The sequence below is a fragment of the Cervus elaphus genome, chromosome 21, assembly GCF_910594005.1.
Source record: "Cervus elaphus chromosome 21, mCerEla1.1, whole genome shotgun sequence".
Lineage (NCBI taxonomy): Eukaryota > Metazoa > Chordata > Mammalia > Artiodactyla > Cervidae > Cervus > Cervus elaphus.
Window position 1 is genome coordinate 5,352,925 of NC_057835.1, and position 26,179 is coordinate 5,379,103.

At 53.7% G+C, this 26,179-nt stretch overlaps 2 protein-coding genes, 1 long non-coding RNA gene and 1 other non-coding gene across 4 annotated transcripts in view; 2 read left to right on the top strand and 2 right to left on the bottom strand.

The window, feature by feature from the left end:
* SPATC1 (spermatogenesis and centriole associated 1) overlaps positions 1–925 on the bottom strand; it is a 27,869-nt gene extending 26,944 nt beyond the window's left edge. The window contains exon 1 of the mRNA XM_043879810.1: positions 715–925. Within this exon, the coding sequence (XP_043735745.1) occupies positions 715–925 (211 nt within the window). The remainder of the gene's footprint in view (positions 1–714) is intronic.
* Positions 1–17,140, top strand: part of LOC122679282 — a 24,601-nt gene extending 7,461 nt beyond the window's left edge. Inside the window, exons 2-3 of the long non-coding RNA XR_006336356.1 lie at positions 717–911; positions 16,497–17,140. This is a non-coding gene — a long non-coding RNA (uncharacterized LOC122679282). The remainder of the gene's footprint in view (positions 1–716; positions 912–16,496) is intronic.
* On the top strand, positions 17,057–17,163 carry LOC122679731. Its single transcript, XR_006336517.1, has one exon. It is a non-coding gene; the product is annotated as a U6 spliceosomal RNA (small nuclear RNA).
* A 2,925-nt stretch (positions 17,164–20,088) lies between these two features.
* GRINA (glutamate ionotropic receptor NMDA type subunit associated protein 1) lies at positions 20,089–23,390 on the bottom strand. The gene is made up of 7 exons (XM_043879755.1): positions 23,217–23,390; positions 21,815–22,202; positions 21,622–21,734; positions 21,354–21,554; positions 21,112–21,240; positions 20,870–21,013; positions 20,089–20,790 (listed from the first exon to the last, which is right to left on the bottom strand). Exons 2-7 carry the CDS (start codon positions 22,176–22,178, stop codon positions 20,641–20,643), a joined length of 1,101 nt encoding a protein of 366 aa, XP_043735690.1. The 5' UTR covers positions 22,179–22,202; positions 23,217–23,390; the 3' UTR covers positions 20,089–20,640.
* Positions 23,391–26,179: the final 2,789 nt, after the last annotated feature.

Sequence of the window (26,179 nt, forward strand, 5' to 3'; positions counted from 1 at the left end):
GCCATTCTGTGCTCACAGCTTTCTGTTCTTTTGGTGCATCCCTTTTTGCCATCCCCACAGTCAACTGGCTTCCTGGCCTCTGGCCCAGTCCCTAAGCTCCATGCCTAGCCCTGAAGGTCATCACTTTAACTGCTTTTCTGCAAACAGCTCTAACTTCTTTGCTGGTTTTTCTGTCTCACCCCACTCTCAACATCCTCTCCAGCCCCAGGGGTGTCATGCATTAGTGATTTCAAACCTCAAGCCTCAGTTCTGGTTTCTCTCCTTGGCTTTTAGACTCAGGTGGCTAGTTGCCTTCTGGTCACCTCTGAGTGGAGAGGAACGGGGGGGAGAGGCCTGGGGTGCTGAGGGAGGGACGGAGGGGAGGGTGGAGGGGTGGGGTGGAAAAGCTGAGGGTGGGTGCTGTGTCGGGTCCAGTGGGGCAGCATGTTTGGGTTTCAGAGCTGGAAAATTCAGTGTGTGGAGCTGCTTGCAAGTTCACCTGAGGGGAGGGTTCGGGCAAGGGTTCCTGCTGTCAGGTGAACGGGGCTGGTACCAAGTTTTGTCCTTTTATCTTGACTGTCCTATGTCCTCACCCCTCCCCTCACCAGGGGCCTGTGGACCCCGAGTTTGTTGCTGTCTACATCCTTCCACCCAGACCTGAACACACAGACTCCCTCCCTTGTGGTTACAGTCTCACCCTTCCCTCCCTGCTTTTCTTGAACTCGGGCCTCTTGCAGTTACCCTGGTGTGGAGATGCACTGGCCGCCGCCTCACCAAGCCCGCTGCTGAGCCCGCTGATGCCCAGGCCGCCCGCCTGTGTCTTGATGGCTGACTTGAGCTCGTAGTTCTCCCGAATGAGCCGCACCAGCTTCTTCAGTTCCTCATTTTCCCGCACCAGCCTCTCGATCTGATGCCGAAGCCCCTCATAATTGGTGAGTAGAGACATGCCCCAGGGCAGAGGGAAGGGTGCGGCCCTCAGGAGGACGCTGCACCTGGAGGCTGCCCAGGGCCTCGGGCCTCGCCCGGGCTGGAGGAGGGCACCAGAGTTTGCAAGTCGCAAGGCTGGCCCAGTGGGCCTGGGTATTATGAGGTCAGAGGCTGCACCTCCTCCGTGCTGTCTCTGCTCTAACAGGCTCAGCTCTCCGTGCCTCCGGGACTATGCGCCGGCCCCCTGCAGCCTGGAATGTTCCACCCCTTCCCTGTCCAGCCAGCTTTCCTCTCAAGGTGCCTCCTCTGTGGAGCTTCCCCATCGCTGCCCTCTAGGCTGCCCCCACAGATGTGCCCTCTGTCACAGCACTTGCCTGGGCCTATGCAGTTAGCTCTTTAGCCCATTTCACTCACTTCACGTCGAGGGCAAGGACTGTGTGACTCACCAGCATCCAGCAAAGGGCTGGGTGCCGTGAAGGTAGATGACCAGTGAACATCTGTTGAATGAAAGCTCGCCACCTTCCTTCCTGGAGAGGGTGCCCTTTCCTCGGGATCTTGGATTTAGTTGTCAGCCTCCTCCTGGAGACATTCTGTCTTGGACACCTGGACATCAGGCTCTGCTTTCTTCTGGCCCCAGGTGCTCAGAGCCTTTCTCTGGTGGCTGGCCCAGGGGGTCCCTTGTCCAGGTACTCAGCTTCCTACAGCTTGGAGTTTCCGTTTCTGTTGACTCAGCTCCCCTATTCCAAATTCCCCTGTGGTGCCCCTCCTGTGCCCGTTATTCTCCGGATTCTTGAATTTTCCTATTGTCCTTCAAGAACCCAAGACTGTATTCCTCATCAGTTTCTAAGAACGCAGATTTCTGAGTCCTTATAGCACTTCCCTGTTTTAGAGCCATCTACTGAGAAATTTGCAGGTCTAACCTTGGCAGCTGAGTGAGGCCATGTCCTTGTGACCTCCACTGGTTCTGCGAGTGTCTGCTCTTGAACAGGAGGAGGTGGTGACATCTTGGTATAAGTCAGAGTGCTCACACTTGACAAGAGAGTGGGGGTGAGGACGCAGTCGAAGATCAGCCAGGGCTGGGGTCAGTCTGAGCTGAGCATTCTACCTGGACCTCACAATGGGAGGCCTACCCCCACCCTCCTCCGACACCCCAGACTGTAATCCAGGCTGAATCACTCTGGCCCTGGGGACCAGGGCTGAGCTTTCTTCAGAGGAGATCTCTCCATGTGCTCTGCTTTTAATAGAACATCTCTGCTGGGATCTCCTCCAGCGTGTGAAAATAAGCTTATGATGGTCCAAGCCTCTTCCACCTCCAGTGTTATCTCACTGTTGGCCTCTCCTTGGGTTGATGCTTTCTTTGCCGTCTGTGATGCTTACATTTTCTGGGTCAGCTTGGCTGGGCTATGGTGCTGCCTAGGAATTTGGTCAAACACTAGCCTAGTCATTGCTATGAAAGTTGACTTTAAAGTAAAGTAGATTATCCTCAATCATGTGCGTGGGCTTTATATTGGGTTAACCAACCAAAATCAATCATTCAAAAGCCTTAAGAAGAGAAAACTGAGGTTTTTCCAGGGAAGAATTAGTTGTGCCTCAGCACTGTTTTAGAAATTGTCTGAGTTTCCCGTCTGCTGGTCTGCTCTGCAGACTTTGGACTTGCTATTTCCAATTGTGTGAGCCAGTTCCTTAAAATAAATCTCTTAATATGTAAGAACTCTGATACACCATCTGTATTTCCCTTTGTACCAGTACTGCTTTCTTTATATATATATACATATATATATGTATATATATATATAGTGTCAACTGTATGGAGGGCATTGTGCTAGAAATTGAGGGTTCAATGTCATAATCAGGCATTGTTCCCACTTTACTGGCCATATTGAGTACAGAGGAGAGCAGCTGTGAATTGAACAATCACACATAAATGTCAAATTACTGCTGTGATGAATGTGTGGTGCCCAGAGAAGGTGGGTGGGTTAGACCCAGTCAGCTAAGGGTAGCCTTCCCAGAGGAAGTGATGATTGAAATGATATGAGGGAAGTCTCTGGTGGGAGAAGAACTTTCTAGCAGGCATGACAGCCCATGCAGAGGCCCTGGGGCAGTGTGCTCCACGGAAGGAAACGAAAGAGGCTGGCTGAAGTGATGGGCCAGAGGAGGGGAGTTGCTGAGTGTGCGGAGGAGGACAGAGGGCCCAGAATTTGACCGGGTCTGGTGGCCGTGGGACTGTTGATCTTCATCCTAAGGGCCTTGTGAAAGCTTGAAGGGCTTTAAGAAGGGAGTGTGGGAATGGACTGGAGAGAAAGCCGCTGAGTGGAACACAGTAAGGAGGCCGCCATTTACCCAAGCAAGTAACACAGGTGGCTTGAACACGGGTGGTGCCAAGGAGCGAAGTGGATGGGGTTGAGAAAATTTTGGTGGGTACTGGGTGGACTGGTATCCAGCATGGGTGTGAACAGGGGCAGCATCACCGTTGCTCGTATGTGTGCTAGAGCCGCTGGTGACACCAACCCAGAGGGAACAAGACCAGGTTTAGAGCAAAGACCCCGAATCAGGTTTGGAAGTGGTGCTGAGAGTGGGTACCCTTGAAACCTCAAGGAGTTCATTCAAGGAGGCAATGCTTCCTGCTCCGGTCCCAGGGGAGAGCCCGCCGTGTATGCTAGAAAGATATCATTTGGGGTTCATCAGCTTTTAGACGGCAAATGAAGCCATGGGAGTGGGTGAAGTCACCCAGGAATCAGTAAGTCAGAAAGGCAGGCTTTAGGCCTCCTGTGCCTCAAATAGCAGCACAAGCCTGAAGACAGCACAGGGCAGAAGTGCCGCAGGGACTTGCCTTCCCCTCAGGCTCAGCAGGAATTCTCTGCAGACAAAGCTTCAGTGTTTTCCCACTCACTTATGCTGAGTCAGACACCCCCTGGTGTTGGGCCACTGGCTTTTGCACAGTTTGTCCCGGTTCAGATTTACCTCATTAGATTCTGCTCGGCGTGCCAGCTTGGCGAGGCCCTCGGGGATCTTTGCTCCCGTCTTGGCTGAGGATGCTTTGTAGGTTTAACAAGCTTCCTTTGAAAGCCATCTTCTCAAGAAGATGATTGAAGAACAGGGAACTTTATTTAACCTGGAGCCCTCTGTCTGCACCCCCTTTCACTTCCCATACCCCTTGTGGGGAGGGATCAGTCGGCATGTGGCCAGTGCACATCGAGCAATACTGGCCACCTGATCATTTTAGCCCTGTTTAACCGCAAGGTCTGCGAGCTTGCAGTCACATCTGGTGCTGATGGGGAGCTCCTGGGAGGGATCTGCCCACTCTGTGCCCCACAAGGTCAGCTGGCTCCTAACTACCAGCACCCTCCAGTACTGCTGACAGTCCTAACACCTGCTCCTCACCCCAGGCAGATGGTACAGACACCTTCTCCTCTGGGCGAGGCACCGAGGCACCACCCTCCAAGCACCTGGGCTTCCCATGTCCCCATGACCAGCCCATGCTTCCTGCCTTTTCCCAGTTGTCAAGGTCGGGGTTTGGGGCAGGCTGCCGAGTCTCTGGCCTGCTCTTCCTGCCTCCAGCCTCAGCCTCTCTGCACAGCTGCCAAGAGGTCTTTCTGGCCCCCTGTTGGATGCAGGCTCCACTTGGGGAAGACTCGGGTGCTGTTGTGGGAGGACGAGGGCCACAGCACATACTGCCCTGCGTCCCTGAGCCCGAGACAGGCCCTAGAACAAAACAGGTGCTCAAGAAACACACAAACTTTTTTCCTCTTTTCTCAAAGAATTCCCACCACAGAGCTGGAGAAGGCGCATTGGCTCATGGTAGAAACAGGCCAGGTGCTAGCTGAGTGTCTGAGGACGAGCCTCTGGGTTTCTGAGGGCATGGCTGCCCCTCCCTGCGTCTAGAGGCCTGGGGAGGCAGGGGCCTGGGAGGAGCAGGGGACTCTGCGCACCAGCCTGGGGTCCTGCCGGCCAGAGTCAGGGAGAGAGCCTCAGAGGAAAGCCTCTCCAGGTGCTGGTTAGAGGCAGAGTGTTCTGGGAATGAGACCTTGGTCACCAACGGGGGTCATCCCATCACCCGTCGTAAAGGGTGGGAGTTAGAGGCCAGGACAGGGCAGGAGGGCTCTGTCAGGCCCTGGAGCCTGGCAGCATCTCCTGTAGGGCCCTCTCAGCCTTTCACCAAGCATCATCTAAGGGGAGCCAGAAGGAGGAGGGCGGGGCAGCGCTACAGAGAGGAGGGGCTGGGGACCCGGGCTGCTGGGGGTGTGTGGCTGGGGTTCAGGCCCTTGGACTCCAAAAGCCTCAGCCCAGACCTGTGTCACTCCTCACCCTGACCCTCCGTTGATGTCTGCTCCTACTGCAGATCCCAGTGTGGGAGCCCGCCTCAGGTCCTCGCATCAGCAGCGTCAGAGTGCTTGCGCGTCGGGCCTCGGCTTGGCCGCGTGACCCCAGCAGCCCCCATCTACGTGCCTCTATCCCTTCATCTGTCATGGTGGGCGATGTGCTACCTCCTCCTCCTGCTGTGTGAGGCCCAAATGAGGTGACGTGTGTAATACAGCAAGGGCTGCGTCTGGCGCAGGGGAAGAGCTAAATGCATTTTCTCACCAGCCCAGAGATCTTGACAGCCTGCCAGGTGCCAGGCATATTGTGGGGACAGCAGGGAGCAAACAAGGAACCTCTGCTCTCTCTGGCTCCATTTCCATGGCCAGCAGCTGCCCAGGGCAGGGCAGGCCTGAAGCTGGAGGGGGAGTGGGAACCCCAAGCTCCCTGGCCCTGTTCCTTGACTGGAGGGCACTCTCAGAGCCTGGGAGGGGAGACAGAGGGGCGTGGAGGTGGGGGACCCTAGCCAAGGACTGCCTGCCAGTATGGGTGAGGGGTGACTGTGGACATGTGGCCTTCTGAAGCCTCAGTCCCCGTCAGCTGGCCCGTGACGCTATCTCGCAAGGCTTCTGTCAGGACCATGCATTCGGTCATCTGCCCCACTGCCGGCGTCGCTGCCATCTCTCACCGCTGCCCAGAACCCAGCAGACGGCTGCTGCCTGCTGGCGGGTGCGTGGGCTAGCGACTGAGAGAAGGAGGTGAGGTGGTGGTGATGCAGGGCGGCGGGAGGAGGAGTGATATGGGGAAGGGTGAGTAGGTGGAGTTGAGGCCCGCAGTGCAGAGAGGTCAGAGGGCCTCTCTGACAGGCAGCTCTTGGGAGGAGACTGGAGGTGGGTGTGGGACAGGAAGTGAGGGTGTTGAGGGCAAAACCTTCCTGATGGAGGGACAGCCAGTGCAAAGGCCCTGGGCATACGAGCAGGTGTGGTGCACTTTTGAAGACCAGCCAGCAGGCCTGCAAGGTGGAGGGGAACGAGCCCTGAAGAGAGAGGTGGCCACGTAGAGGCAGAGGTGAGGTGTCGAGGGGAACACAGGGACTTTGGATCTTACACCTGGTGAGATGCTGAGGCTCGGAGGTTGTTGAGTAGAAGAAGGAGCTTAACAGGCAGTTCACATGATGCTATGGCCTGGGACTGGGGCTGCAGGACCCTCGCCACTGTTAGGTCCTTGGGTCCACTTCCAGCACTTCCTGGGCTCTAAGTGAGCCCCACAGAGCAAGTTCATGGGCCCTGCCTGGCCCTGCCTCTGCCCTCGCTCCTCGGCCCCTGGGTAATGTCCCGACGGCCCCGCCTGCCCACCCCTCCCCACCCGCACCTCCTCGTACACACCAGCTTCTGCCTGCCACATGCCTCCCCAGCCCTTGCACAGCTCCTGTGAGCCGTGTCCATCCCTTGCTCCAGGTGCCTCTGCGACAGGCCCTGGCCAGCCCTGCAGCTGAGGGCAGATCCGCTCCCAGCCCTCAGCTCAGCCCAATCTGAGTAGAACCGTCGGGGGCCTTTCATCAGGAGTCTCTGTGAGCATGGAGGGAAGTGGCAGGGGACAGGGCCACCTGGTTTTAGGCCTGAACCTGGAGAGCAGTGTTTAAATCTTTGCTTGCCTTTTGCTGGATGGCTGGGAGAGACACCATGAGGTCACCGCAGGCAGGGCTGTCACCTTTGGGGAGTGAGTTTGTCTTGAAAGTCAGATGACCCAGAGGTGAGGTCAGGGCCTGCATGTGGGGCTCGACACCCAGTTGCGGTGACAGACTTTGGACACTTGGGATCTTCATCTGCCTACGCTCAGGGCTCGCAGAGGAACAGCTGCTGTAATGGGAGCAACTTGAGGCCGGCAGGCACACACCGGGTTGCGCTGATAAGGTCACCAAGCTGAGGGTCAGATAGTGGGATTGACACAGGATTAGAGCCCAACCTGAGGGCATTGGCCATCCCCATCATCTGCCACTCAGGCCTCCTTGCCCTTGGCCCGGAGGCCTCCCCAGCTCCCATGCCTGCAAGTGAGAGCCCTGGGTGAGGATCTGGGCCAGGGGTCAGCTTGTTCACCGTCACCTGGGCTCTGGCTGGATCTGGGTGGCACACTTGCCCCTACTTCTTCCTGTGATTTTTTTGGCCAGCCCTTACTGCCTCATCCTAGGAACATGTCTCTTCTCTCTTCCCTTCTGCAGCAGATGAGAAGTAAAGACTTTCCCAAACCAGTTTCCTCAGAATCTGCCGTGGAGTCCCGGGTTTGTGACCTGAGGCCCTTTCTAGAGCTAGGCTCATTTGCTTGGTGATGGTGACGGACACCTACTTGGGCCAATCAATGTTCAGCCTCCCTGCTCCAACCCTCTCTCACTAGCATCTTCCACCACAGCACTTCTGGCCTACATCCCTCAGGTGGAGACTCTGATCCCAGGACCCTCTTCAGCCTGTGTGGGTCCTTGGGCCACAGCCTGAGGAATTTCATGATACAATTTCATGATGTCATTGTTGTTGTTATTTAGTCTCTAAGTAGTGTCAGACTTTTTTGCAACCCTATGGGGTTGCAAGCCCACCAGGGGTCCTTTGTCCATGGGGTGAGTACCCTTATTTGGTTCAGCTAGATCTCTTAGTTTGTGGTATTACTGGAAAAAGTCTGGTTATAGGAGGGAATCCAAAAAAAATACAATTTTGCTAAAATGCTTGTTTTGAAAATGTGAATTTGTTTCAACATGATTGATATATTTGGGAACAATTTGAACACAGCCAGATTTCTTTTTCTCTCTTTTTGGCTGCACTGTGTGGCATGAGGGATCTAAGTTTCCTGACCAGGGATCGAATCCATGCCCTCTGCAGTAGATGCGTGGCGTCTTCACCACTGGACCTCCTGGGAAGTCTCAAACTTCCTTTGTTTACATGAAATTTTGTTTATGAGAAATAGGTGAAAACAGAAAGTAAAAACTGGACCCAGCTGAATGGACCACAACCACCTAGAAAGGCGCAAGACACACACCTCAGACATCTGCCAGCTGCTTCAGTTCACCAGTCAGCACTGTGCTGAGCCACACCCCCTACATCCATGTTACAATTTCCCATCCGATTTCAGACACTGCACAATAACCCACAAGCCACAACCTTTCCCCCACCCACTTCTGTAAACTGGCTTCACGTCTTCTTCAAGGTAAATCCCACATTTATTGTAGTATTCCTGTATTTCTTAACCACGTAACATGTGTAAACCTGGGTTGTCATTTTTATCACGTTGTTAAGACTTTTTGAGTGTATCGTTGGTGACATTTTTGCATACTGTACTTCTAGCCCCATTTTCCTCAAAAGCCTTGTGGCTTTTCCTGTGCTGGTTGGACACAGCGGAGCTGTTGCTGGACTCTGGTGGTTCCCGAACCTCTGGAAGCCACAGTCTGTGAACTGATGCTCAGCATCCTGCCTGCTGCCTCCCGACGTCCCCGGGATGGAGTGCTTCTCCAGGCGGCCGGGACACTCTCCCAGGCCCCTTGAGAGAATCCTTGGGAGGACTAATCCTTTTTCTGTGGGTGTCACCTGCACCTTGAGGGAGCTCTCCCGTTGCCACCGCACCTCCACACTGGACTCTGACAGTGCTGTGTGCTCTTTAATACACAAAGCAATCCAACAGGGACGAGACTTATTGAGCACCAGCTGTGTGCCGTGTACCCTGCTGGGCACCCAGGTGACTGTGATGGTACCACACACTTTATGGAGAATTACAGTAAGTGGGGCACACAGGCCAACAGGCAGACAGCGAGCACACGGCAGGCGAGGGCTTGACTGGGGACACTGCAGCAAAGGCCATCTGGCCCTGGTGGGGTGTCAGGGGCTCATCCCAGAGGAGTGATTTGATGTTTGACTTACTTACCAGCAAAGTGTGAAGTGATCCAGCTGCTATATATCTTCTCCAGAACTCAATGTTGTCAGACTTCTTTTTTTCCAGTTGATATTAACTAATATCTCGTTGCAGTCTTGATTTCATTCAGCCAGTCAACAAATGTCTATTGAGTGCTTACTTTGTGCCTGGCACTGCTTTAGGACTAGATGTGCAATCCCTTGATAATTTATGAGATAAACATGTCATCATGTTTCATGGCCATTTGTGAGATACACATTGCTGTGTCTATCAGGGGGTCTTCTTAGTCTATTAAATATCCAGCCCCATCTTCAAGACGACCAAAGGCCACCCTTGCAACCATCTGTTCAGACATGCAGGGAACACAGATGGCCAGCAGTGGGGCTACAATCATCTTTTTCTGAAACAATCATGGAGTGATCTTTTAAAAAACTATTTATTTGTTTATTTGGCTGCACCAGGTCTCAGTTGTGGCACGTGGGATCTTTAGTTGAGGCAGGGGAACCCTTAATTGCTGCATGTGGGATCTAGTTCCCTGACTGGGGATCGAACCTGCGCCCCCTGAACTGGGAGCACGGAGTCTTAGTCTCTGCACCACCAGGGAGGTTCCCATGGAGCAATTTATATAGCCATCAAGACTACGTGTTTGGATCTTAGGTGCTAGCCCACACACAAGAGGATGAGATCCACACTGGGCAGGGCTTCCAAATCCTACACCTCACAGGGGCCATATATCTTGCAACAGTTGCATAGACCTAGCTTCCAGAGTCTCCGTAAGGGACATGCTCTGCTTCAGGAGTCACTTTCCTCCAGGAAGCTCAGGGTTATGGCTTTTCTCAGGCATTCATGGTTCATTTCTAGTTTCTCCCTGTCTACACGCAGCAGCTTCCAATAGGGGCGATTGTTACCATAAGTAGTGTCCCTATTTAAATCATTAACACTCTACCTGTATCTGGTTACCAGGGAACATAGCTAGAGAGTTAACCAAAGGTCAAATTCTCAAGCAGAAGAGGAAATGGTTTGTTAACCTTTTGCCCACATTCATTGGAAACAAACAAACAAACAAACTTTATTGAGGTGTAATTCTCACTCAATAAAATGTACCTGTTTTAAGCGAACAGTTTGATGAGCTTTGGAAAAAGTGTGTACCATGTGATCACCACTACAATGAGGTATGGAATTTTTCTGTTACCCCCAAAGTTTCCCTGTGCTTTTTTCTAGTAATCCTCACTTCCCATCCCTGGTCCTAACAGGTTAGTCTTCTTTGGAGGTGTACATTCCTTTGTGTCTGGTTTCTTTTGTTCAGCCTGGCGTTTTTGAGAGACATCCTTGTGGTTGTGTGCATTACTAGTTTGTTCCTTCTTATGGCTGAGTAGTAGTCTGTTATATGACTATCACAATGAGTTTATTCCTTTACCTGTCCCTGGACATTTCAGTCATTTCCTTTTTTTGGTTATTATGAATAAGGCTTCTATGGACACTTGTATATAAATCTTTGGATAAAAATATAGGAATAGAACTGCTAGATCATACAATTCAGTTCAGTTCAGTCGCTCAGTCGTGTCTGACTCTTTGTGACCCCATGGACTGCAGCAAGCCAGGCTTCCCTGTCCATCACCAACTCCCGGAGTTTACTCAAACTCATGTCCATTGAGTCGGTGATGTCGTCCAACCATCTCATCCTCTGTTGTCCCCTTCTCCTCCTGCCTTCAATCTTTCCCAGCATCAGAGTCTTTTCAAATGAGTCAGTTCTTCGAATCAGGGGGCCAAAATATTGGAGTTTCAGCTTTAGCATCAATCCTTCCAATGAATATTCAGGACTGATTTCCTTTAGGATTGACTAGTTGGATCTCCTTGCAGTCCAAGGGACTCTCAAGAGTCTTCTCCAACACCACAGTTCAAAAGCATCAATTCTGAGGCACTCAGCTTTCTTTATAGTCCAACTCTCACATCCATACATGACTACTGGAAAAACCATAGCTTTGACTAGATGGACCTTTGTGGACAAAGTAATGTCTCTGCTTTTTAATATGCTGTCTAGCTTTGTCATAGCTTTTCTTCCAAGGAGCAAGCATCTTTTAATTTCATGGCTACAGTCACCATCTGCAGTGATTTTGGAGCCCAAGAAAATAACATCTGTCACTTCTTCCCCATCTATTTGCCATGAAATGATGGGGCCAGATGCCATGATCTTTGCTTTTTGAATGTTGAGCTTTAAGTCAGCTTTTTTACTTCCTCTTTCACTTTCATCAAGAGGCTCTTTAGTTCTTCTTCGCTTTCTGCCATAAGGGTGGTGTTATCTGCATATCTGAGGTTATTGATATTTCTCCCAGCAATCTTGATTCCAGCTTGTGCTTTATCCAGCCCGGCATTTCACATGATGTACTCTGCATATTTCTTTGCATTGATCACCGAGGAAGGCTTTCTTATCTCTCCTTGCTATTCTTTGGAACTCTGCACTCAGATGGGTATATCTTTCCTTTTCTCCTTTGCCTTTTGCTTCTCTTCTTTTCTCAGCAATTTGTAAGGCCTCCTCAGACAACCATTTTGCCTTTTTGCATTTCTTTTTCTTGGGGATGGTCTTGATCCTTGCCTCCTGTACAATGTCATGAACCTCTGTCCATAATTCTTCAGGCACTCTGTCTATCAGATCTAATCCCTTGAGTCTATTTCTCACTTTCACTGTAAGGGATTTGATTTAGGTCATACCTGAATGGTCTAGTGGTTTTCCCTACTTTCTTCAATTTAAGTCTGAATTTGCCAATAAGCAGTTCATGATCTGAGCCACAGTCAGCTCCCAGTCTTGTTTTTGCTGACCGTATAGAGCTTCTCCATCTTTGGCTGCAAAGAACATAATCAATCTGATCTCAGTATTGACCGTCTGGTGATGTCCGTGTGTAGAGTTTTCTCTTGTGTTGTTGGAAGAGGGTGTTTGCTATGACCAGTGTGTTCTCTTGACAATCTCTGTTAGCCTTTGACTGCTTCATTTCGTACTCCAAGGCTGAACTTGCCTGTTATTCCAGGTATCTCTTGACTTCCTACTTTTGCATTCCAGTCACCTATGATGAAAAAGACATCCTTTTTTTGGTGTTAGTCTTAGAAGGTCCTGTAGATCATCATAGAACCATTCAACTTCAGTTTCTTTGGCATTACTGGTTAAAGCATAGACTTGGATTACCTTGATATTGAATGGTTTGCCTTGGAAACAAACAGAGATCATTCTGTCATTTTTGAGATTGCACCCAAGGACTGCATTTTGGACTCTTTTGTTGACTTGAGGGCTACTCCATCTCTTCTAAGGGGTTCTTGCCCACAGTAGTACATATAATGGTTATCCAAATTAAATTCTCCCATTCCAGTCCATTTTAGTTCACTGATTCCTAAAATGTCAGTGTTCACTCTTGCCATCTCCTGTTTGACCACTTCCAATTTACCTTGATTCATGGACCTAATATTCCAGGTTCCTATGCAATATTGTTCTTTACAACATCGGACTTCACTTCAATCACAAGTGACATCCACATCTGGGCGTTATTTTCGCTTTGGCTCCGTCTCTTCATGGTTTCTGGAATTATTTCTCCACTCTTCTCCAGTAGCATATTGGGCACCTACCGACCTGGGAAGTTCATCTTTCAGTGTCATATCTTTTTGCCTTTTCATACTGTTCATGGAGTTCTCAAGGCAAGCATACTGACGTGGTTTCCCATTCCCTTCTCCAGAGAACCACATCTTGTCAGAACTCTCCACCAAGACCCGTCCATCTTGGGTGGCCCTACACGGCATGGCTCATAGTTTCATTGAGTTAGACAAAGCTGTGGTCCATGTGATCAGTTTGGTTAGTTTTCTGTGATTGTGGTTTTCCTTCTGTAAATATCTGTTATAAACTGCCAGATTGTTTTCCAAAGTGGTTATACCGTTTTACATTTCTACCAATGGTAAATGAGAATTCCAGTTGCTCTGCATCTTTGGCAATATGCTAATGTTAATCTTTTAATTTTAGCTGTTCAACTGAATGTAGAGTGGTATTTCATTGTAGTTTTAAATTGCGTGTCCTTGATGGCTAATGATTTTGTAAATAATTCATGTGCTTACTGGCCGTTTGCATATCTTCTTTTTTAATATGTAGTTTTTAAACTTGATATATTGTATTTCCATTTTTATTCAATTAAAGAAATTTTCTTTTTTTTGTTTTGGCTTAGAGGCTTGCAGGATCTTAGTTCCCCGATGAGGGATCAAACCTGCACCCCCTGCAGTGGAAGCACAGAGTCAACCACTGGACTGCCAGTGAAGTTCCTATGTATCTTCTTTTATGAGCTTCCTAAAAATTTTTGCCCATTAAAAAAAAATTAGGTTGAGTGTCTTCTAATTATGACATTCCCTGGTGGCTCAGAGGTAAAGAAACTGCCTGCCAATGCAGGAGACTGGGTCAGAAAGATCCCCTGGAGAAGGAAATGGCAGCCCACTCCAGTATCGTTGCCTGGAGAATCCCACGGACAGCGGAGCCTCATGCACTGCAGCCCAGGGGGCTGCAAAAGAGTCAGACAGGACTTATCAACTGGATAGCAACAACAACACTTGTAAATCTGGATACAACCGTAACCCTTTGCAAATACATGTATTGCAAATATTTTCTCCAAGTGGTGGCTTGTCATTTCATTTCCTTTTCAAGAGCAAAAGCTTTTATCAAAAAATTTTTTAAATGGTCTGTGCTTTTTGTGTCCTATTTAGGAAGTCTGTCTCCATTTTATCCAGAAGTTTTTTATAATTTTAGCTTTCATATTTAGGTCTATGGTCCATTTCAAGTTAATTTTTGTATCTGCTGTAAGGTAAGGGTGGAGGTTCTTTCTCTTTAATACCGATATCTAATTGTTCTATTACCATTTGTTTAAAGAAATATGTATAGTATATTTCTGGATTTTCTATTCTGTCCACTGATCTGTATGTCTCCCTTAGGATACTATTATACTGTCTCGATCATTACAGCTTTACAGTAAATTTTGAAATCAGGTCCTCCAACCTTGTTCCTTTTCAAAATTGTTTCGGCTTTTTGAAATCTTTCATGTTTCCATATATACTTAAGGTGTTTGTCAATGTCTACAATAAAGCCTGATAGGATTTTCATTGGAACTGTGCTGAATTTCTAGATCAATCTGGAAAGAACTGATATCACTATTGAGTCTGATGCGTGAACATGGTACATCTACTTATCTTTCAAAATCTCAGAAATGTTTTGTAGTTTTCAGGAGACAGGCATTGCACATATTTTGTTGTTTACCACTGTGAAGAGACAAAGCAGACGTGAGACTGCCATTCTTAGAAGGGTCTGCTTGGCCTTGGTCATCTGGGAATTTTTCAGAGAGTTCCCATAGTTCTCAGAACTGATAAACTGATAAGAATGGCATGCTGTGCCCAACTCTTGGTTCAAACAATGAGGCTTATGCTGAGCTTGTGATCTCCTTCTGAGAGCCTGGAATTTTGGTTGCTGCTGGGCAGAGGGTGCCTGTATGACACTGCCTATGAGAAGCTCAGCACTAGGTTTCTAATCTGCTTCCTTCATAGACAACATTGCACACGTATTGTCCCAACTCATTGCTCAGAGAATTAAGTTCATGCTGTGTGACTCCACAGGGAGAAGACTCCTAAAAGCTTGCACTGGGTTTCCTTCACATTTTGCCCCAAGTCTTTTTTCTGTGCAGATTTTGCTTCATATCGTTTCTGTGTAATAAATCATTGCCATGAGCAGGAGTATAGCTGAATCCTGAGTTCTAATGAATCAACAAACCTGAGAATGATCTTAGGGAGCCTCTGCCACAATCTCTGTGCATTCTATGGTTTTGTGATATACATATAGTTTTAAATTTTTATGTTTGTGGCTATGTATAGTTTATGATTTTTTTTTTTTTTTTTTAGTTTGTGATTTTTTATTGTTGACCTGTATCCATGACTCTGTCAAACTCTTTTGTTAGTTCTAGTAGGTTTTCGGTAGATTTCTTAGAATTTTCTATGCACATGATCATGTTGCTATAGATAAACATGCCTTTTTTTCCTTGTCCTATTTTGCTGGTTGGGGCCTCCAGTATAATATTTTGCTGTTGTTTTTGAGGAAAGCTTTAGACGTCTTTATTGCTTGGGGGGCAGGGCCTGGGTATGGGCAGTCAGCTTCCTCTTCCCCATCACAGGCGTCCTGTGGGCGGCACTGTGCTCCCAGGTGCAGAGGGTGGCCCTCATGGTTGTAGACAGTGGTCCACATGCTGGATTCCCGATTCACAATGACCTCAACGACCTTGCCACTGTCTGTCCTGTGGAGAATCCACCTGTTGTAGTGGAAAGTGTCTCAGGGCCGCAGATGAGTGGGTTCTAAGCCAGGCGTCTGCTGGTTCCTCTTCATCAGGAGGCTGCAGCAGTTCTGCGAGACCATCCACGCTAATGCAGGGACCTGGTGGCAGAGAAGGTGCCCGTGTCCAAGAGTCCCCTTTTTATAAGGACACCAGTCATGTTGGATTAGGGGCCACCTTACTCCAGCACAACTATCTTTTTTTTTTTTCCCAAGTAGAAGTATAGTTGATTTACAATGCTGTGTTAGTTTCAGGTGTACACCAAAGTGATTCAGTTATATACGTGTAACGCACACGTGTGCTCAGTGGCTTGTCATGTCCGGCTCTGTGCAACTCCATGGACTGTAGCCCACCAGGCTCCTCTGTCCATGGGATTCTCTAGGCAAGAATACTGGAGTGGATTGCCATACCCTCCTCCAGGGGATCTTCCTAACCCAGGGATCAAACCCGCGTCTTTTATGTCTCCTGCATTGGCAGGTGGGTTCTTTACTCAGCTCTCTGGGGTCAAACCCTGTTTCTGGATTGTTCACATCCTTGATTCCTGGTTCACCTTAAGGAGTGGCAGATGGCTCCTCAGCAATCACCGTGGGGGTGGTGGCATCTGCTGGGCCCCAGGCATCGCGTTCCCTTTTGGGAGCCCTCACTCACATTTGGAGGCCCGAAATAGCTGATGGCTGTGACATTTCTTGCCCACCAATATGGCAGGAAATCTTTCATTTTACAAGGCTTTATGAAAGTGGCATAGATGGGAGTTGAGATGTTCGGCTGTGTGTGTGTGTGTGTGTGTGTGTGGTGGGCGTTGTTTGCATCTAGGGAGTTCTGCAAGGTCCGCAGTTCCTGACAAGCCTGAGACAAAGCAGAACTCAGGAACACAGAACGTTTTGGCGGCAGATGGGCCAAGCCATGCTGCTGCCTGGGGCGCAGTGTCTGGGCCCGGTGGGGAAGGGCAGCCTGGGGAGCCACAGCACCGGCCATCAGTGCCTCCCCTCCCAGCACCCCATGCCCCCCAGGCCAGGCCCTCACTGTGGGCCTCGCTGATTCTCCTGCCTTTACTCAAACCACTTCCAGGCTCTTCACTGGAAGGTCCCAGTGGTTCATCCCTGCCTGCAGAAGAGTTTGGACTCTGTGTCCACAGCTGACACGCCAACCTCGACCCTCCACTACGCTCTCACCTCCTCGCTCTTCTACCTGCTCCCCTAGATGGGCCTCCACAAGTGTCCTGGGCTTTCAGTTCTGCTGCCTGCACTCAAGTGCTTCCCACTGATGCTGATGCTGACCAGAGTCCAGAGTCTGCAGTGCTCTCTGCCCAGTCTTGGGGCAGTTGGTGCCTGGGTGGCTCACGCCGCATGGAGTTCCCCACTCCTTCCACGGTCTACGCCGACAGCACACCCACTCTGGACTAGATGCTGGCCTGAGTGTCAGGATGTGCAGGTCGCGTGCCTGTCCTGAAGGCTCCTCCAGCTCCAGAGGCTGAGGGCAGCACTGGTTAGCAGGGCAGGCGGCACAGGGCAGGTGCAGGCTGCTGAGCGCGTGGGGGTCCTGTGCTGCCCACACGGTGCTTTTCATCAGGCGCAGTGATGGTGCTGAGATTCTGTGTCCTTTAATCTTTCTTTAAAAAATAGTGGTTAGTGCTCGCTTCGGCAGCACATATACTAAAATTGGAACGATACAGAGAAGATTAGCATGGCCCCTGCGCAAGGATGACCCGCAAATTCGTGAAGCGTTCCATATTTTTTGGGAGGGGGGATCGGGGTGGGGAATACATGTAAATCCATGGCTGATTCATGTCAATGTATGACAAAACCCACTACAATATTGTAAAGTAATTAGCTTCCAACTAATAAAAATAAATGAGAAAAAAAATAGTGGTTGATGTGGCTGCGCCGGGTCTTAGCTGTGGCACAGGGACCTTTGGTTGCTGGATGTGGGATCCAGTTCCCTGACTGGAGATGGAACCGCCTGCACTGGGAGCATGGAGTCTTCACCTCTGGAGCACCAGGGAAGTCCCATGCATGGTTTAATGGACTTACACAATTAGTCGTGTAAATAAACATTTTGATTGAAGAATAAATTAGTCCTCCTCAAGGCTCCAGAGGAAGCCCACCGACACCCTGTCCCTGGGTGTCTTACACAGTAAGACAGGCTTACTGTGTATCTCTGGGGGGCCCAGGAGGGGACACAGGAAGGACTTGTTTGGGTGAACAGGGTGGGGAACTTGTCCTGAGACTGTGTATCTCAACAGCAACTTGTTGGGAGGACAGACTAGGTAGGGGCCAGCTAAAGCTGCCCACTTTGAAGAGCCAGCAGCTGCTCAGATGAGGCAGGACAGGAGGCACACAGTAGGTCTTCTTTATGGCATGGACAATGCCCACATCTGGCCTGTGTTCAGACGTTACGACAGAGCAGTCTTCTCTCTCGATCCGATCTGGCACAGAGGGGCCCTGTCTGACCTGGTCTCATGTGAAGCTGCACGTTCTACACCGGAGACCACCACGGCCGTATCTGAGTGCGCCAGGCCAGCTCCAGGATCTGGGGGCTGCCTCAGCTCACCTGAACAGTCTCCCTGGCTGACCTCACCTCTCCTGTGGCTTCTTCACACTCACCCACCCGGTTAGACACAAGCTGCCCCGTATCTCCTTCCCAGCGGCGGAGGACACAGCAGACAGCAGGCCAGACTCCATTGGCAGAAATGCCCTGCCCGCCTCGACTGGGCCCCTGTGGCCACTGCCAGCCGCCCTGAGCCTGCTCCCGTCTGCCATCTGGTCTGCTTCCTCCCTGTGCCTGTTGGAGCCCAGCCCCTCTTCTGGACACTCTCTCCCTGGACTCATCTTCCTGAGCACACGCTCAGCGGTGGCTCCTGCCAGTCCCCTTCCCCAGCAGGGCAAGCTCAAGGCCTCATCCGTGTGCAGCCCTGACCTCCCCTTCCGCAGCGGCCCAGCTTCTGGACCTTGGCCGGACCCACACCTCCGGCCCCTGATGGTCCCCAGGAGCCTCCGCCAAGGATTCGCCTAGCCAAGATTTTGTCCTCCTTGCATTCCCTGAGCAGACACTGGCCCTGCACACTTGGCTTGGGGTTCATTCCTGAGCTGCCCCTCCTGCCTCTGCTGGGGTTCGAAGCCCAGGAGCGCTACCTGGAGCAGGTGTCTGCATGCTTGGCTCCCGCAGGCAGGGAATCCTGGATGAGAGCCGCACCTGCTCCAGGAGAGGTAGGGGAGGGGAGCGGCGACACCTGCCTGGCACGTGAACAAAGCAGAGTGACTGAGGGTAGTGGTGCTGGCATGGAGCAAAACCGCCGTGCAGGGAGCTGGACTCTGGGAAGGCAGCGTGCAGCCTGCCCAGGGAGGTGGGGCCTGCCCGTGGCTCAGGACGAGCAAGGTCCATTTCGGGTTGAGGGGCATAGGGACAGTGGAAGGCCAACTCAAGCAGCCTTCAGGGAACATGGACTTCGTGCTGCCGGCTGCTATCAGGTGTGGTCCGCGTGTCGGTAGCACGCCTGGCAGCGGGCAGACGCTTGGTGGGGGTGAGCTGTCAGCTGAGCATAGGAGGCCTCGGGGAGGGGCCGCAGGTGGGGAGGGGGTGGGGCAGGATGGACGAGGGCGGAGGGGACACGCGTCTCTGGCCTGGGGGGGCCTGTGGACGCTGACAGGGCTTACGTGGGAGCGGCAGGGGCGGCGCAGGTCATGATGAGGTGCCTGTGAGCGTGGGGGTGCTGGTGGAGAGCGGGCGTCCATTCAGAGATGCTGTGGTACTGGCGCTGGTTAATGGACTGGGTTAATGGGGTGGCGGGTAGGAGGTGGGGCAGCCCTGGGAGAGGGGTCTCAGGCCAAGTGGACAGCAGGTCCCACGGGCGAGGGCTGGTCAGGAGTGTCCACTGGGCTGGGGGCTCAGGAGGGCTCAGGGCCACAGTGGGACCCCTCTGTGAGGAGGGCGGGGATAAGGGCAGCTGGCTGACAGCGGGAGGAGGGCGGGGATAAGGGCAGCTGGCTGACAGCGGGTGCACATGTCAGAGCTGAGGAGGCAGGGGTAGGCTCTGGAGGGGGGGGACAGTGGGAGCCACAGGAGGCCATGCAGGACCAGCTGGGGCTGAGGCCACGGAGGGGTGGGGTCTGGAGAGACTGCTGGAAGGTGCCAGAGGCATGCCAGGGGGCCTCAGGGTCTCCATCCCACTTCACCCTGGGGGCCCTGGTCTGCAGGTGTCTGGGGGGGCATGCAGTGCCACCTGTCAGGTGCCCACTGATGGGCTCCTGGAGGCCTTTCAGAGCCAGAGGAGCAGGACAGTCCTGCCTGGGGGGGGGGCAGTCAGTGACCCGTGCCGCTGCCCCTCAGGCCTGGGGGAGGACGGTGAGGTCTCACAGGACCCTCCGTCATGCCAGGCAGGTCCCAGGCATGAGTGGCAGACAGCATGTGATCTGGGAGCCCCGGGTCCCGTCCATCAGCCGGGCCTCCTGGCACAGCACGCAGGACATGGCTGGGAAAGCTGCAAGGAGGTGGAGGCGTGGAGAGGCTGCTGCCCTCACCCTCTGCCAGAGCCAGGCCCTGCCAGCAACGCCTGTCCAGCTCCTGCCTGTCCGGGTCCTACTCGCCGCCTCACTCTGCTGACGCCCAGACCCCTCCCTGCCTCGGGGAGGAAGTGGCAGTGAGGAGTGAGGAAGGGAACACAGAGCGCAGAGGGTCCCGTTTATTGGAATTTTACAGACAGCAGAATGAGGGGAAGGCACCCTCCTGACCTGGACTGTTCCCTCCTCTCTGCCCTCAGGGCTAACATAGGGACGAGACCCTCACCCCGCAGGTCCCCCAGAGGGCAGCACTCCAGTGGGGGGTGGGAAGGCTGTACGCCAGGCCGGGGAGCAGGGACAGGAGGGGAGACGTGCACCCTCACCTCGTGGCTCCATCGCTCGCCCCTGAGGCCTGGTGTTGCCCCCAGACCCTGGAGTAGACTGGCAGACAGGGCTCATGCAACACTGGGTGGGCGGGAGGGGGCACGGAAACCGGCCCCGCTGCCCTGTGGCAGGGTGGGACGGCTGGGAGGGGCCATGCTGGCCGCGGCGGGTCCAGACAGAAGTGTCTGCGGTGTACACACGGGAGGGTCGGGTGGCTCCCTGTCCCAGGCAGCACACGGGGATGAGAGAGGGGAGCTGAGAGGAGCTGCCACGCTGGGGCAGGGGCCAGGCCGGGCATGCCACCTGAGAGGCCCCATGTGAGCGGGCTCAGGCTACTCCTTGGCGCGGCCAATGATGGTGAGGATGTATAGGAAGATGTTGATGATGTCCGTGTAGAGGTTCAGCGCAGCAAACACATACTCCTCCGGGCTCAGGGACAGCTGCTTGTTCCCCAGCAGCAGCTGAGTGTCCACTGCCAGGAACTGGGGGTGACAGAGCGGCCGTGTCAAGGAACATGACCCCTGCCCAGCCCCCCGCCTGGGCCACGGCTCCGGCACTCACGCAGGTGAACAGCAGAGCGCCCAGCGAGGCATACACGATCTCCAGGATGCGGTTCCGGATGAAGATGCAGAGGATGGCGAAGAGAATGAGCACTACCATGCTCACCAGGAGCACGCCCATGCAGGATGTGAAGTCATAGCGGGTCTGCGGGCACAGACGCACACAGGAGCCACTGGCTGCCGCCGCCCCAGGGGACCTCTGGGCCCCGGGGGTCGGCAGCCCTGCCCCTGGGGGCCCCTCACCTGCATGGAGAAGATGACCACTGTGAAGCAGACGGTTGTGGTGATGCCTACGGCCATGATGACCGCCTCGGTATTGTAGAAGCTGGCGATCATGCCCACCATGTAGGACAGGCTGACAGTCAGGATCGACTGTGGGGAGATGGTGTTTCAGCACCCAGAGCCACGGCCCCTCCCACCCCGCCCCATGCCTGTTGCTCCAAAGCCTGAGACGTGGGATGCACAGGCAGGGCCCTGGGAGTTACCAGCGCAACAAGGTTCCAGGGGTGCTTCCGCCGGAAGTCCCCACAGCAGCTGAGGACAATAAGGGAGACGAAGAAGACGGCATAGGAGACATAGTAGGTCCAGACGTTTTCCCGGACAAAGCCCTTCACCTCCCCGACGAAGGTGAACACAGCCACGGTGGACAGGGTCACGGACAGCTGCAGGGTCAGCACCAGGAACACCTGGGGAGGGAGGCGGCTCAGAGCCCCGCCAGCACAGCTGCCCACATCCCCAGCCCCCAAGGCCCACCTTGCGGATGAAGGCCTGGCGGATGCTCTTGTCGTCCCAGTTGGTGGCAGGGAAGTCCTGGTTGTCATAGTAGGATGGTGGCCCCTCCTCGTGATAGTTCCCATGATGAGGTGCTGAGGAGCAGGACGGGCAATCAGCACCCCTTACTCATGTGGGAACCCCTGCCCGCTCCCTGCCCCGCCCCGATACTCACAGCCAGGGTCCTGTGCTGGGAAGGCCTGTGGCTGTCCGTAGGGGTTGGGGGGAAAGGGGCTCTGCGGATATGGCCCCTGAGGGTAGCCCCCTGGCGGGTAGGGGCCCTGGGGGTAGCCCCCTGGGGGGTAGGTGCCCTGGGGGTAGCCCCCAGGGGGGTAGGGGCCCTGAGGGTAACCACCTTGGGGGTAAGGGCTGGGGCCCTGGGGATACCCTGGCTGGCCATAGGGGGATGGCTGGAATGGGGCCTGAGGGTAAGGGGCCCCTGGGTAGGGTGCCATGGAGGGCTGGGGCCCTCCGGGATATCCAGGGTTGGGGGGAGGATAGCTGTCCCCAGACACCAAGAAACTCTTTTCATGGGACATGGCCTCAGCTTCTGTGGTCTCCCCCTAGAGGACAGAGAGAGAACAGTTAGCCTGCCGCGACAGAAGCCAGCGGGGGGAGGAGTGGGGGGCAGGGGGCACCTGCTGCCGGGATCCAGGACGGAAGGAGGGGGATTATGACCTCTGCCCTAGGGCAGTGGGGAGTCCCAAGCTGGGGGCCAGGAGAGGCGGGTGGGGGCCGGGTGGCTGCGCGGGCGGCTTCAGGAGGGGCTGCCACAGGCCGACCCCAGAGGGGAAAGAGGGGAGGGAGGAAGGGATGACTTTGTCAGCCTCGGGATTCTGGGGCTTCCGCGGTTTCTCACAAGCACCTCGAGGGGCCCTGTAACCGCTGCTGGCGTCTCCGTCTCCGGGGCAGAGCTCATCCTGGGTGTCGGCCGGGGGCGCGGTCGGGGAGGTGTTGGGGTGTGCCCGGACCCTCCCCTTCACATCCCGCCCCTTAAGCAGCTTTAAGGGGCCAGGGCAGGCGGCTATTTCTATCCCAGGAAATCCCCACGCCATCTGTGACCAACCAGAGCCCTGAGCCCCTCTCCCAGAGCAGGGCCCGACCGTCCCTCGCTCCCGGGTGGGGGCAGCAGGCCTGGATCGGCTGCCGGGCTGCCTGCCGGCGGGGTACGCCAAGAACAGAGGGTTGCGGGGGTGTGTGGGGGATGGAAGAGACCAGAGGGCGTGCAGAGGAACAAAGCGGACGTGGGGGCGAGGCGGGCGGCGGCAGCGGCGGCCACGGACCCCGCACCGAGGGCGGGGTGGGCCTTCTTGCCCGTTTGGGGGGCGCTCGAGCGGCGGTCCTACTGTCCCCGCAGCGCGCCGCCCCCGCTCGCCTGCCCGCGCGGGATCCTCCGGCTCCCCGCCCCCGCCGCCGCCGCCGCACCCCACTCCCGGGGCCCTGCGGGCCGCGCGGCGGCCGGACCGACAGAATGACCCACCGCGACGCCCTTCGGCTGCGCAGGGCTCGCGCGGGGGTGGCAGCGGCCGGCCGGCTGAACCGGTAGACACGCGGCTGTGCTACGGCCGGGGACTCACCAGTCGCGGGGCGCCTCAGGACGCTGCGCCCACTGTCCGCTGCGCGGCCGCGGGGTCGGCCACCGCTTCGTCCGCACTCGCACCCGCACCCGCACCCGCACCCGCTACGCTGCCGGCTCGGCTGGGCCTGCGCCTGCGGCTCGGGAGACGCAGCGGGGCCGTGTGACGGGGCGGGCCCTGGGGCGGGGCCTGGGGCGGGGCCGCGGGCGAGGCGGGGCCGCGGGCGGGGCTCTGCGGGAGCGCGGCGCCTCTCCGGTTGGACCCTGTCCCATTCCGCCGCCCTGCTGGCGTCTTTCTCGCGCTCCGTCCACCGAGAGTTGGGCTTGGGCTCAGAGCTGTAGACCTGTAGGCTGACACCTACTTGGGTCAGAGAGTTGAGAAATTTATTCCTAAATTTGGGATTTGCTGTCTTGACTAGCACTCTCCGTCCCTCCTTGACCTTGAAACCCCACTTTCCATTTCATTCAAATCTATCCCAGATCAAGAGACCTAATTGTATAATTGCTCAATCCTCTCTATTAAGCTAGTCTAGGTCCCTACTAGACCATTTATTCTCACTTCACAAACTCACAAGCAGTAAGGGTGGCGTTGTTAGCCCTGTTTCTCTGCTGAGGGACTGAGGCTTCGAGATGCCCCAGGACCAGAGGTCAAGTTAACTTCCCCCAGCTTCAGTGGTCTTGACATTGTGTTATACATTGCATAGACATGGTATTGTACATTGTGTTAGAGCGCAATGAGTTCCACTTCAGTTCAGTCGCTCAGTCGTGTCCGACTCCTTGCAACCCCATGAACTGCAGCACGCCAGGCCTCCCTGTCCATCACCAACTCCCAGAGTCTACCCAAACTCATGTCCATTGAGTCGGTGATGCCATCCAACCATCTCATCCTCTGTCGTCCCCTTCTCCTCCTGCCCTCAATCTTTCCCAGCATCAGGGTCTTTTCAAATGAGTCAGCTCTTCTCATCAGGTGGCCAAATTATTGGAGTTTCAGCTTCAACATCCGTCCTTCCAATGAATACTCAGGACTGATCTGTTTTAGGATGGATTGGTTGGATCTCCTTGCAGTCCAAGGGACTCTCAAGAGTCTTCTCCAACACCACAGTTCAAAAGCATCAATTTTTCTGCACTCAGCTTTCTTTATAGTCCAACTCTCACACCCATATATGACTACTGGAAAAACCATAGCCTTGACTAGATGGACCTTTGTTGACAATGAGTTCCATGAGAAGACAAAGCATAGAGCAGGCAGGGGTGACTTCAGGTTTTGTACAACTAGAAGCTCATACAATTTGAGGGCCCTTTTTTAAAGAAAAAAAAAAAACTAAAAATGACAAATGTGAAGTCGAGGTCAAGGCTTTAGGAGGGTCCTTGAAGACTTTTAAGTTCAAGTTAAACCTGCCACCAAGAGCCTAGTAAGGTGAGTTGGGGGGAGGGGTGGCCAGGTGGCCCTGTGGGAAAGGCTGGTTTAGAAGAGGGAAGGGCCAGTACAAAGGCATCAGGGAGGGAGGGTCTGCTACACTGGACGGCAGAGCGTGGGGGGTGCAGGGGGCTTTCGGCCAGCAGGGACTGGGGCCTGGTCAGTCCAGCCTGGCAGGTCTTCCAAAGGACTTTGGCTTTACCATGGTCCAATCTTTAGCAGCTGTTGGTGCGACTTATAAGGCACACCCTGCCCTCTGTTGAGGATGGACAGTGCAAGAGGGCAGGAGTGGCAGAGAGAGATCAGTTCAGAAGTCAGAGACATGTCTAGATGAGAGATGACAGAGGCTCAGACCAGGGTGGGGACAGCTCAGGGTACAGGCTGGACAGGCCCTCAATCCCTTGCAGAAGTAGCAGGGGTTGAGCGGAGTTTTTGTGGCTGAGGGCTAAGTGGGGGGGGTGGGTGGGTGGGGGTGGAGAGCACTGTGGGCACAACTCTTCCAGAGGCTGGAAGCCAATGGAGTATGGGCACCAGGGAAGGGGCGACTGGGTGGCAAGAGGGAATGTGGGTTCTAAAGGTGCAGCCAGGCGAGAGGCGTGGCAGTGCTGTGGGCCAGCAGTGATGGGGATGTACCCCTCCAGGGTCAGGAGCTGAGCTGCTCGCCCTTGCAAGGTGGGAGGTCAGCCACCTTTGAGTTGTTGAAGGATGAGTGCAGGTGCGAGTTGAAAGCCAGCCTCATTCATTTGAATCAGTTCTAATGAGACGGATGAAGCTGGAGCCCATTATACAGAGTGAAGTCAGCCAGAAAGATAAAGACCAATACAGTATACTAACGCATATATATGGAATTTAGAAGGATGGTAATGATAACCCTATATGCAAAACAGAAAAAGAGACACAGATGTACAGAACAGACTTTTGGACTCTGTGGGAGAAGGCGAGGGTGGGATGTTTAGAGAGAACAGCATCAAAACATGTATATTATCTAGGGTGAAACAGATCACCAGCCCAGGCTGGATGCATGAGACAGGTGCTCGGGCCTGGTGCACTGGGAAGACCCAGAGGAATCCGGTGGAGAAGGAGGTGGGAGGGGGGATCGGGATGGGGAATACATGTAAATCCATGGCTGATTCATGTCAATGTATGACAAAAACCACTACAATATTGTAAAGTAATTAGCCTCCAACTAATAATAAATGAAAAAAATAAATTAATTAATTAAAAAAAAAAAAAAAGCCATCCTCAGCCAGACCCAAAGTCTCTTCAGTGGGGGAAGCGAACACAGAGGCTTGAGGTCTTTGAGTTGGGGGCAATGGCTCAAGAACCCAGGCGGATTTACTAGGGAGGGTGATTGGCTTGGTGTCTTGAGGTTCACAGGGAAGGGCCAGTGGGAGGGGAGGACCTCCAGGGGCCACTCGCCACATCCTGCCAGCCACTGGGCGGGGGTGAGACAGATGACAGGACAGGTGGGCTGAGGGCTGAGGGAGTGGGGGGCGGGGGGCAGGGCTGGAATATCCTGCAGGAGGAGCCTGAGGAGGGAAGCACCT